The sequence below is a fragment of the Takifugu flavidus genome, chromosome 2, assembly GCF_003711565.1.
Source record: "Takifugu flavidus isolate HTHZ2018 chromosome 2, ASM371156v2, whole genome shotgun sequence".
NCBI lineage: Eukaryota > Metazoa > Chordata > Actinopteri > Tetraodontiformes > Tetraodontidae > Takifugu > Takifugu flavidus.
Window position 1 is genome coordinate 8,605,150 of NC_079521.1, and position 12,539 is coordinate 8,617,688.

The window sequence follows — 12,539 nt, forward strand, 5'->3', positions numbered from 1 at the left end:
GATATTAGCGTCAATTAGGAATTGCAGTCCCTCCATGTAATGCTGCTCTGATTCCATTTATGCAACTCTTTAATCTGACATAATTCCAAATGTTCTCTGCACAGTAGATGCCAGAGGATGGCAGCTGAAGCCGGTACATTAGCTGATGCTGGAGCCTTTTCACAAACCACCATTCGTTTTGAGAACGGAACGTGCGTTTTTTTTCCTACTTCTTTTTCTCTGGTGGAACGTTCGTCCCTTTAAAGGTATTGGACGCCAACGGTTAACGGTCTGAGAAAGTCCAGACTATATCTCACTAATTTACTCGAGCTGAGGCTAAAACAGTGAAGTGATAAAAGTCGTACACTAAGAAACAAACTGCTGAGAGATTATTTAAAGGAGGCTCACTAGAAAATCGTTCAAAAGGACCCAGATGTTTTAACACATTTGCACATACTTTATGCACATTAAATAAAAGTAGACTTTTGTACAATATCTCACTAAATATATTTACATGACATACAATTCGCCATCAGTGCAATACATAGGAATGTTGCATATTTACCAAATGTTAGACTCTTTCATTTATGAAGAAAAATAATTCCAGCGACAGAAGCTGAGAGAACTGATGCGTTAATGTAACATGTGCAACTTTCATATCGCTGAACCGTTTCACCGGAAATAAAAATAAATCAAACTTTAGTACCTCCCTAGTAATAAGAATCATTGTAAAAGTAATTTTTCACATGTACATTTGTTCACACATGAAATGGATTGCCTTTGTACAAATCATTTATAGAACTTTGGCAGTTTATCAGGAAAATAATTTAAAAATGTACTGACAATAATAAGAATAAAGATGATTATATCAAACGGCCTGCAGTGTTGCGTAAGCTTGCCTTCAAAGCTCGTATTCACAGTGGTCGTTCAGAAAGGCTGGAAGCTGATGGTTAAACAGAGGAAAGAAAACCCAAAAAAAGAAAGTAACTCCACCCTTTCTGGTTTGCCTGTTAGCACTGGAGGCTGTCATTGTTGTCATGGTTATAAAATTACAAACATCTATGAAGGTCTACATAGCAGTCATCGCCATTTAAAAAAACACGTCTGTTGTCAGGTGCACTTAAACAGTTTGAAGGCAAGGGGGGCGGGGGAGGGGACCCTGTTCGACGGCCACTGTGGAATCATGGGACGGACATGACCGAGAAGAGGACATGCACAACAGTGCTGCGTGGAAAAACGTCAACCCAAAATCAACCTAAAACAGGGTGCAAAATGAATAAATTCGCAACAATCGTAAACGCCACACGGCCAGTAAAATGACTTACACCGGACAAAATAACCTAGCAAATTTCAAACATACTAAGTTCACCATTATTCGTATACGTTGGTTTTGTTCTTTTTTTTTCCACTGGTTTGGCACTTTATTGGAACAAATCTCTGTTCAAAAAGACTAAATGTTGTACAAAAGGTTTTCCATGTCCTGTTAACATAACTCAGAATATAATACGTAATAGTAAGCATACTGTAAGTAAACACTTGTACATACTGTAGTTTTAAAATGAACATTCCAACAGATGTATTACACACATGCACAAAAACAAACAAACAAACAAACAAACACACAAACACAACTCTCTCTCACTCTCTTGCTGCCTTGGCCCGATTTGGGCCAGATCCTCTTTGGACACTCCCGTCCTCCAGCATCTCTCCGGAGAGGACAACTGCTACTACCACTTTTTTTCCTGTCGTTCATCTCACGTAAGACAACACAACCCTTTCAATGCCGCGCCCTCCCTCCGCATTATGACACTTCCTCGGCCGACCGCGTGTCCATCTTGAGACGGACAAACTCTTTGGCCACCTCATCGTTGGTCCTTTGAGAGAGTATCCTCATGATGGTCAGGCCGGTATCATCCATGGAGATGCTCTTCATTAAGGGGTAGCAGCCAGAACAGCTGCCATTGTCCGCCAGCTCTCGGAGCTGGATAACCGTCATGCCAATGATGCGGTCCTCGCGGGCGAAGCAGTAGTCCTTCACTGAGACGTGCAGCTCGTAGGCCTCCGGACCATGTTCGTTACTTAGAACACTGAGGAAAAATGAAACAGAGGGGCAAGAAAAAGGAAAGAGTCAAGATGGCGGAAGCTGACCATCCAACGTCATCACAAATAAGGAATCTGGTGTGTTCCAATCAATTTTCGATCATCCAAAACCTCCCTCCTGTACATCTTTACCACCAAAGACATTTATTCTCAAGTCTTATTCTGGACATCATCCGGGCAGAACTTTTGCCTCGGCAAATAAAAATGATAATCTACATTTATATGCTGAACCATGACTTCACATTTGTGTTTGAGCACTTTCAGAGCATTTTGGCTCCGAACTTAAAGAAAGAAAACAGTCTCAAGAAGACTATCATTATCACTTGGCTTCCTTTGATAGTACAACAAGCATGGCTGCTGCTATGGCAACTGGATTTTAGTTACTTTCTTCCTACAACAGAAAGGACTAAGAGATTAAAAGTGTTAAGTTCTCTAGTCATTAAAAGAGGCTACTTTGTAGTGCATTGATACTGAACAAGACTACTTTGGAAAAAGCAAGTTGTTAATATTAAACTTATATTATTCAGTATGCCTCAATAGTCTACCATAATGGCTACTTACTATTGGAATGTTTCATTGTACTTTGGTGACCAATTGTTATTCTTGGTCTTGGTGCTAAATTTGCGCTTCTTGTCCGTCAGGTGGGGGCCCAGGGCATTGACCTCTACAAACGGTCGGAACATGGCGTTGGTTTGCCAGATGAGGTTATTTACTGCGACCACTGTGGAAAAACAAAGAAAACAACACGATGAACAGAATACCTGGGCTGTGGTAGCATTCGCAGTGCAACGATGTCACTGACTGTAAAATCAGTTATAAAAACATGAAGCAAAATGGCTGAGGCACAGAGATGTTTTCATTTCACTCACACACACACACACACACACACACACACACACACACACACACACACAAAGAGCAGAAATAACTGAGCTGTTCTTGCTGACTAGAGTGGCTTTTTGTCCTTCAGCCATATAGGCTTTCCCCAAATGCTTTTGGAGACATTGAGTACATCTTGTCCTCCACCAATGGACTCTTACACCAATGTTCATTCAGACTGACATCAAAGCAGAGCCTCCTTTATTAGGATTCTTGTTAAAACTGCAGTTTCTCATGATATATGCAGCCTGTTGATGGTATAATTAGTGTCTACTTTAACACTTAATGTATTTTAAGTGCATAAAAATGTTTTATGACACTCTAGATGCAGCCATCTGGTATTGACCACATACAACAATAACCCATTAACTATTGCAGGAATCTTTACCGCAGTAGATCGAAGATGTTAGAGGTGAGTACAAATATTCTTCATCACTTAGTTTACGCGGTAGACTTCAAGACACAAAGAGCGATGCTGTGATTGACGGTAGCTGATGTGGTGCATCAACAGTCGTTCATATCAGGTAGACTAATACATAGTGTACGCTACAAGTGATATTTACATAGTTAGTATTATGATTTGTTCATTAGTAAAACTATTTTGAATCTGTCAGTGGTTCTCTGTATAATGTTATTATTCAGGCTATAAAGCAATTGATTGAGACTGAAATGAGATTATCAACCATGAGCTCATCATGAGCCCCAAACAATTTAAAATTATTTTTATTTACTCTATTCTTCCATAGAAGGGAACATGGGAAGTCCTAGAGCAGATGAAAATCTCACCTTTCACGCTGACTTTGTGCTCTCCAGTGCCAGGGTGAGAGATGAGATTCACTTGCATCGACACCTCCCCCACTGATCCATTGGCTGACTGACCTGAACACACACCAAAACAGCAACAGGAGGATTTAAATGATGCGTTTGTTCAAGTGGAGAGAAAATGGAGAGAAGTGGCACGAAGGAAGCCGGGGAGTGAAACTGAGACATCAGGATTGGAAAAGAGACGCAGGCTGGCAGCCACAAGTGTGGGCGCATCGGCTCCCTTTTTTCTAAATCCAGGGCATGGACTAAAATAAGATGTGTGTACTCATTTTTCTGTACCAGAGCAAAATAAATCAATCAGTCTTTGAAACAAAAAAAGCTGCAAGAGGGGGTAGAAACCCTTCACCCCACTAGTAGTCCAACAGCAAACAAGTGTATGGTTTCCTCTAGCTTGAGGCTGCGCTGAAACAAGAGGAGTGAAAAACAAAGACACACAATCCTCAGTCTGGTTTGAAGGCCGTGGGAAAAGCAGATGGAAAAGAGAATGGAATCACAAAGAAAATGATGTCCTACACAATTAAATCATTAAACTGTTGAAATGGACAAAAGCAAAAGCAAAATGTTGGCCCAGGCGAGTGGTAATTAGTGTGTGTGTGTGTGTGGGGGGGGGGGCGAAATATCAGTGACACAAGAGGAAATGCCCTTTTGAGCATCGCTCGAACCAAGATAGCCGTTTCTTTCACGCGGGGTGAGCTTGTTGCCAGGAAACAATTAGAAGTGATTGCTGACCAGGTGTCCCACTCTGTCTGATGGAGGGAAGGCGGCTCCATTCAACTGCTCTGTGTTTCACCCAGCCTGGGACAAACAGATGCTTCGCACTCCGGGACCGACGGTGGGGATTGATGAAGGAGCGTGTTGATCCAATAACTAATCAATACGTGCCAAACATGCAGTGGCCATTACAACTGCTAATGAAGAAACAAGCTGGCTGATTTATTGTAATGGGTGGTGGCGGGGAAGGGGTGGGGTGGGGTGGCGGGGGGGGGCACTGATGCTGCACAATTAAGCTCTGGATAGTGGGAATTTAGCAGAGCAAAACCCACAACGCACTTCAGAGATTGGCTGAAATAATGCATTGAATGATGCTGCGCGCATGCAGCACAGCGCCCTCAATAAATAATAAACAAGTGTATAAAGACCACACACGGGGGGCAGAGAATGTGAAATCTGGTCAGCAGGGCTACACGATTAAGAGACAAAAATACTAATATGACCAAAACGGATGAGAAAGGTGAGTCCTGGAGAATACATCTCTCTTAGTTTGATCAAAATAGCAAACAAACAGTCAGGTCCAGGAAAACAGCCACATAAAACTGGCATCACGCCATATATCATCGATGCTTAAAGCAGGGACTCATCCTTCACACATGTGGGCTTCTCCGTGCACAACATACAGGCACACGTTGTGGTCTAAATGTGTCGCTGTCAGAGTGCACGGCTGGTGATAAATGGTAACGTGTCCACTCCGCTACACGGAGCATCAGCACATCCCCACGCTTTTTACCGAACTAATGCCCATCAACCACATCGCTAACTCCAATTACGGACTTCACATTAGATCACCCCCCTATCGAGGACATCACGCTCCATGTTGGGGAAGAGGCGAGAAGGATGTGATGCTGTTTAAGCTGCAAGATAGGGGAAAACTCTTAAAATAGCACACAATAAAATGAGGTGAATCTTTACCCATCTGAGCGGCAGATGGGCCTTTCTAGAGTCCCATTTCTGCAAGACTGAGCACACAAAAGAAACCAACAGCCCGGAGATTCAACGACACACTGCGGTGAATTCCCTCTCAAATGTCTCAGGAAACCTGAAGGTGTTAGCGCCTCGTTACAATCACAGGGGAGGGGGAGACAGACGACAGAGCAGCAACAAAAAAGTGGGCCAGTGATGACAAAGACAAATAAGACAGGAAGCAAGAGAATGATTCAAACCGCAAAATACTCTCATGAATACATTGTGACGCTGATTTTGCGTGCTTCTAATAAGAGACAGGCAGCATTTCTGGCCTTCAGGGTACAGCCATGAAGAGGCCATCGTGGGTAAATTTGTGTCATTACTGCAATATCCAGGGACAGGAAATGACAAACTATTCCTCAAAGCACTGAAGGTGGGATAAGGCCGATGAGAAAGCAAAACATAACTGGCTTTGACACAGATGACACCAGCAGTCACCACATTATCACATTAATTCTAAAACACCGACAAGTGCAGAAAGCGATTCAGTGGCGGGAGCTCTCCAGGCTGTTGATGTAACATTGTGTTTATTTATAGGTATGTTTACCATCCAGGGACTGTTTAAGTGCCAAAGTGCACTATAGTGTTGACAATGTGCTGCACTGCATGCTTGTTTTGCAGATGACATCAAAGTAGTAGCTTTTAGCCTCACTGTTTGCCTGCTTTGCTGTTTTCTGTTGGTCTTTATGTTTAATAGCTTCAGGAAACTATGTGAAATGTGGACACGCTGCTTACCTTGAGAGGTTTGGGTGCATATATATTTCTTGACCAAGGCATCTGTAGGTTGAGTATAAAGGCTGAGAGCGTATTTGAGAGATTTCATATCCGGGCTCTTCTCGAGGAAGGTTTTCTTCAGCCCATTTCCTCCAGCGTGGAAATATTGCTGCATGGAATAAAAAGCAACAGAAGCGTGAATATGAGGAACCGTTCGACACCTCACGCAACACGATGGCAACTTTTATGTTTCTGCACCACAGAAGGAGAGTGGGCTCAGAGCATAACCTAGGATTTTAAGGCCGGCACGCAGTTCCCAAAGAGGCGACGCAGAGAGACAGCTTTAGGAGCCCCTCTACTCATTAATTACTGTGCATTTAACCCTTAAACCCACGGTTGCTTGGTAAATGCATATCTGATTTGCTGAGGACAGAGAAGGTTTGCTTTTTTTTCATTTGGCGTCACAACTCCCACACGCTGGAGCGCAGCCACGGACAGATCTCACAAAAGGGTGAGGCGGAACAGAGGAGTCGTGAAAAGACAAACTCGAAACCACCTATAACCTCTAATCTTTTGCGCCTATTTATTTGAAATCCCATTTGAAACACATGGTAATTACAGGAGGTGCATGATGGGAGTTTAGCATAAAGTAGAAGCTGTGGATAAGTTCACTTGAGGTAGTTTTATCTGCTTTCTATACTCTGTGTGTGGAATATCTAGAGAATATAAATGCAGAACAGACTAGAGACGCTATTAAATAATATATTCAGATATATCTTATGGCCGACCTCAGACTGACTACATTACAGACTTGTAGGTGACTCAGCAAAGTTTTTTTTCTTAGACACCAAATATGAATTATAATAGCCTGATATACATTTAAGTCATGGATGCAGTTTGTAAATAAAAATGGAAACAGCAGCTAAAACAGCCGGGGTACACCTCTATCCTATGTTGTCACAAATGATTGGTTTCCTGCGAAGCATTTCAAGCCGTGATGGCTTTCAAATTGAGCTGATAGCCGTCACCTTGTTACCGCCCCGAATCCATCATGACAGAAAAAAAAGTGTTTTTCATGCGTTGGGCACTCGTGCTCTCGTTTGCACATCCCGTGAGACGTGAGGGATGGTTGTCAGAGCTTCTCTTGTCAGAGGATTTGCTGTGCTGCCAGGCCATTTGCCCCAAAAAGAGCACTTTGAACAATCTCATTATCTCAGTATTTTCATTCTTACACACAGAGTGGTGACTTTAAAGTCATTGGTTTAATTCTTAAGCAAACTTTCCCTAATTTTCTAGTGCAAAATTTTGAATATTTTATTTGACTGAAGATGGTTCAATGCCAGTGTTTCACGTAGATATTTACATAATACTAATTTGGCTGCGTGGCTCTTTAGTGGTTTTCAGCGGAGCCACTGTTTCTATGGCAGCCTCAGAAGTAGGGAATAAGAGCTAATAGGAGCATGTTGGCAATTAACCGCACAGTGAGCCATATTATTTGTCGGCTGGCTTAAATGCCCATAAAAACAACAAAAGTGGCCTGATCAAACTCAGCAACTCTAAAGTGACATCTAGCAAACAGTCTGCGGTTAGTTGTTCACTCAACATCTGATGTGAACAAGAGTTTCGTATCGATTTCTTGCTGCAAACCTGGACATTTTATGCAGCGGAAGGGGGATCTATTATAAAGCCCCATTTACAATGTTTAGGGATTTTTCTTGCGGCAAGGTTTTATATGGATGATGGATTAGATTTAAAATACAACAGATTTGATTTGATGTTTTTTTTTTCAATTCATGCGATGGCCAGTTTTCCTGAAGCGCTCCCGAGCTGCGTTACATGACTGTTGAAGTAACATGATTGAACTGAATGCAGCTGCAGATTCCTCCGGGACACGAGAATTAATTAGTGCAGAGTTTTTCCCAGCAGAGCCTCGGCATCACTCTTCTCACGTCACAGCAGACATGAGCCTTGCTATCGCATATTAGTTTACAACAAGCAGTAAATTAAGAGTGCAGTGTTTGCCTCTCTTATTCAGGAGCTTAAGGCATCTCTCCCCACTCAGGTATATTATTATCCTCTGTTCCCGGGGCTATAGATATGCATGGCTTTGTTTCCCAAACATGTCGCTTCAGTGGTCAGTGATCCAGGAAATGCAACGCTATAAAAAACAACAATCCGGGCTTTGCAGATTTTTCTACAGCTTTGTCAGCCTCTGTTGTAATGAGTTATTTCCTCGATGGTTCTTGTTTAGTCTTATAATCAAGCCTAACTTACCTTGATGGTGGGAAGTACAAGGTCCATAGCTGCACACTGACGCGGTGTCAGGCTCCTGGCTTCCTCTCGGATAACGTGCTCCTGAAAGGATACGAAAGGAATCACGCACCTTTACAATGCTGTCAAACCTGACTGAAATAAGGCACTTTTCAAAAGACAAACAGTAAAACACGTCTAGGTTCAGATGTGCAAACCTGACTGATATTTACCAGAATGCATTTGCGGGTGCATTTATGGTGAATATTTATAGTTACCTATTTAAAATGAGAGATTTTACATTCATTTGAAGACAGCCTTGCTAATTAACAATTCTATTTTGGACTGTTTTAATGTCCTTGGTGTTTGTTGCTAGGATATGAAAATGTGAAAGTTAATTGTGTTAGTATACTGTTTTGAATGTAAAACAATATGGTGGTATACTTCCTGCAGGAAGGAAAAAACACATCTCTCTCTCTCTGGTCCCTAAGGTCATTGTGTGTCTGTCATTTCTGCGTTTTGAAAGGTTATTAAAGAAGGAAAATCACCCTTTATAACATAGCTACACAGGCGCAGCACTGTGTGTAGAAAGTAACGAGGGTCAAAGGTTGTTCCAATCAAACCGATTAACTTTAATGACCCATGAATACTCGCTGCTACACGGGTCAAAGGGTCAATGCTAATGTGGAGTGCATCTGATGTGTTGAATAATGCATTCATGTTATACAAACATGAAGCAAATATTAGTTAAGAATATTAATAAAGGAGTTTTTTACACTACTGAACATAATAGAAATCTTGTGTTTTGCGACGTGAAGTGCTGAAATGAATCCATGGCTGTAATGGTGGACACTACCCAGACGTTCCCCCAGTGCAGCTTCTCTCCGAGCTACTGTCACGCCGCAGTTGTTAGTGAAACCTCAGCGCAACCACTGATCCATTCAAGTGCTTCACTACACAGAGCTCCAGGGATCAAACATCCTCTGGCTACATCAACAATTAGGCACCAGTCTGGATAGTGTTGCTCTGTTACACCCGTAGAACACCTCCCATTGTTCTGCTTCAGAATAGAATCATGTGCAGGATCTCTTGGAATGTATAGAAAAAAGGAAGGTCGAGGGAATTAATTAGGTTACGGGAAGGTCAAGGGAATTCATTTATTGTTTCATGATGGTTTTTAATGTGTATCTGTTGTTTTTCAGAGTTACTGAAATGAGTAGTTTCTGCATGATGACATGGGGTGTTTTTACACCTCACAGCGTGAATGTGCAGAGGGTAGAGAAGAGCAGTGCTCACTATGGGTCCATTTTCAACCCTACCTTGAGCTTGGACAGCTGTCCCAAATCTTTTGCAGCATTGAAGATCATCTGTGCTCCTTGCTGTTGGAGAGGCAAACACTTCATAAATCAGACGTCCAAAACATGAGCAGGAATCAGCTCTAGGGTTCATGTTGTTCCAGTTTATATCGTGTTTGTGTGTGTGTCTGTGTAACAGATGCAGGAAATGAAAAAGAAACAGGCGAAGGCCAAAGTCAGGCATGACAGGAATGACTTTTCTTAAGCATACAACTCACACTTTGGTCATTTAGAGGAGGCAGGACTATTGTCCTCTCGATGGAGTTCAGCACGATCTTCCACAGCTCTTTCAGAACCCGCTTCAGCACCGTCTTCTCGCAAATCTTGGCGAAGAGCATCAAACTGCAAAAACAGTATCTGTCAGTGCAACAGAAACACTCGCAACGAGCTGGTGCGAAGAGTGACGACATCCTCGGAACATCCAGAGAGAGGAACACCTGCGATTTGCAACAGAAAAGCAGTGGCTGCCTTTTAATCTCACCATTGTGCAAACGGGATCTCCAGAGGAAGAGACGAGAGGAAGGATTTTATTTTTTTCACATATCATTAAGAGGATTCCCTTTAATACCCCATTGGCCTCAATGTTGCTTTGACAAATTGTTCCGAGAGATTCCCAGACGTGAGGAATGAAACGTATCTTCCATAGAATTTATTCCATAAAACTGATGACGGCATCTACATCAGATAGAAATCAGCACTGAGCATCACTCCTTTATCATTTCATTATATGGTCAAATTTCAACTGGAGTCAAGCGTCAATAAACTAAATAAATGAAACCTTTCATTAAGGGATAGAAATGACCTCAAGAACAGATTATAAAGTGCTGTATATGAATCTAATCTGAAAGTGGACACACTGGCAGGGACGCCCCTCATAAGCATGGCTGACCACAACGCTTAAGACGTAAATAACTATTTTGGAAGCTGTTGAAGTATTTTCCATCACTACTTGTTGCTGTTAAATTGGATATTTTAAAGAGACACCAAGGAGAGTCTGGAGTCACCTCTGGAATATAACTCAAGCTGTTATTTTGGAAATAAATTCCTCCCACAGCCCCAGTGTCACCTGTATCATGTGCACTCATTTTGAGAAAACTGGGTGTACAAATCAAAGAAAGTAATTATTTCAATGTGATATTTGTCGAAGATGAAGCCACTGATAGCTCAATGTTGTCAAGCCTCAATGCTGATTTTGCATTTAATGGAAGCTCACTTTTTATCCAGCAGGTCCATCAGAGGACGGAGGACCGTTTCTGCATCCATCGCAGCGTTGCTCCCTTTGGCTGATCCTTTCATCTGTACCAGCTCCTGGTTCATCTGCTTCACACAGTCCTCGATGACGGGTTTGAAGCTGGGAGAAAGTAAAAAGGCTCATCCTTCAAATGTGCACCAGGGTTGTAATTTGCATTGCAGAATAAGTCCTCTTTGATGGGAGGCTGGGCTCTGTCCCGAGGAGTGAACTATAACACTAAAAAGGTGGCAGAAACATAAATATCTTTTCCTCTGGAAATGTTCAGCAATACTCTGAGCTGATAGGGCACAAAAAGTCATCTGCAAGAAGACGTTCTAACTCAAAAAAACAGCCTCACGTCTTAAAGAGTCACAACAATGCTCACCTGGAGCCAAACACTCCACTGAGTTCATCCAGCACAGTGTTGAGTTTATTCTGCAGCTCCTTCAGCAGATCACTGGCCTCTGCATCCAGCTGTCAGAGGGAGAAAATGAGTTACCACACTATTACACTGGCCATCCTCCCTGACTAGACCTCTGAATCTCTCTGCTCTGGGTCGGGGGTGTGAGAGGGGCAGCAGGCACAGAGGAGTAACCTGCCTCACTGGTGGCCATCCACTGGTCCTGTCCGCCATCTGTGCGGAGCGCTGCTCTGAATACAAATGCAGCGGCTCACCTCAGAGCACTGCCATGATGACTGCTCCCCGAGTCATCAGATAAGGTGTCAGCGAAGACATCGCCAGCGTGCTCTAAAACACAACCCCCCTCGCCTAATACCCCACAGATTTATGTAGAGACAATGTTCTGTCAGACAGCTTCGCTATTGTAACATCTAATAGGATTAAAGCTTACTGCCACCAAAGTTTGAAGAGTTTGTGATTCTGAAAATCCTCTGGTGAATGCAGGAATAAGTCATGGGCAGTGCAACTTATTTGCTAAACACAAGCAGAGTGAATGGCCACAATTCACCCTAAGCATCGTAAATTCATCCATTGTGATTTTGACTTGGACTTAATTTTCAGCGAATGAGCAAATATCTGATCCCCAACATATGCTGCACTGTACATGCTCATGCATGATGTGTTAGGTTGCCATTTTTTGGTTTCTGGATCTGGAGATTCTCGTCTGTGACGCTTGGCATGGCCCTGGGAAAGGCAAGGTTGCCTGTAATTGTGCGTTTGTGCGTGCACGTGCGGATGCCACCGAGACATCTGAGCGCGCCTGCGTGGCTGTTTGCTCATGAATCCCATTTGCCGTGTAGAAATGTCTAAATATTGATGTTTTTTGATGAAGGCGGGGAGAAAAACATCGCTTGGCGCCTGAGATGGACGTGCGAGGGCAGCCACCACATCACATGCAGAGCGGGCCGCCACGTTAGACCCAAATAAGCTTAGCCATGGAGCCGCTCATCTCACAGTCTACTGGCGGATGGCTCAGCTGGAAAGCAGAGATGTGAACTCCAGGTAG

At 42.9% G+C, this 12,539-nt stretch overlaps 1 protein-coding gene across 3 annotated transcripts in view; it reads right to left on the reverse strand.

Annotated features, from left to right (window-relative positions):
- Nucleotides 1–415: 415 nt before the first annotated feature.
- LOC130516990 (protein unc-13 homolog C) overlaps nucleotides 416–12,539 on the reverse strand; it is a 74,959-nt gene continuing 62,835 nt past the window's right edge. For all 3 annotated transcript variants that reach the window (XM_057018498.1, XM_057018489.1, XM_057018508.1), the window contains 9 exons: nucleotides 11,459–11,547; nucleotides 11,056–11,193; nucleotides 10,061–10,184; nucleotides 9,807–9,866; nucleotides 8,512–8,592; nucleotides 6,259–6,406; nucleotides 3,745–3,837; nucleotides 2,641–2,800; nucleotides 416–2,066 (listed from right to left, as the gene is read on the reverse strand). In XM_057018498.1, coding sequence (XP_056874478.1) covers nucleotides 1,781–2,066; nucleotides 2,641–2,800; nucleotides 3,745–3,837; nucleotides 6,259–6,406; nucleotides 8,512–8,592; nucleotides 9,807–9,866; nucleotides 10,061–10,184; nucleotides 11,056–11,193; nucleotides 11,459–11,547 — 1,179 coding nt within the window. In that variant the 3' untranslated portion in view covers nucleotides 416–1,780. The remainder of the gene's footprint in view (nucleotides 2,067–2,640; nucleotides 2,801–3,744; nucleotides 3,838–6,258; nucleotides 6,407–8,511; nucleotides 8,593–9,806; nucleotides 9,867–10,060; nucleotides 10,185–11,055; nucleotides 11,194–11,458; nucleotides 11,548–12,539) is intronic.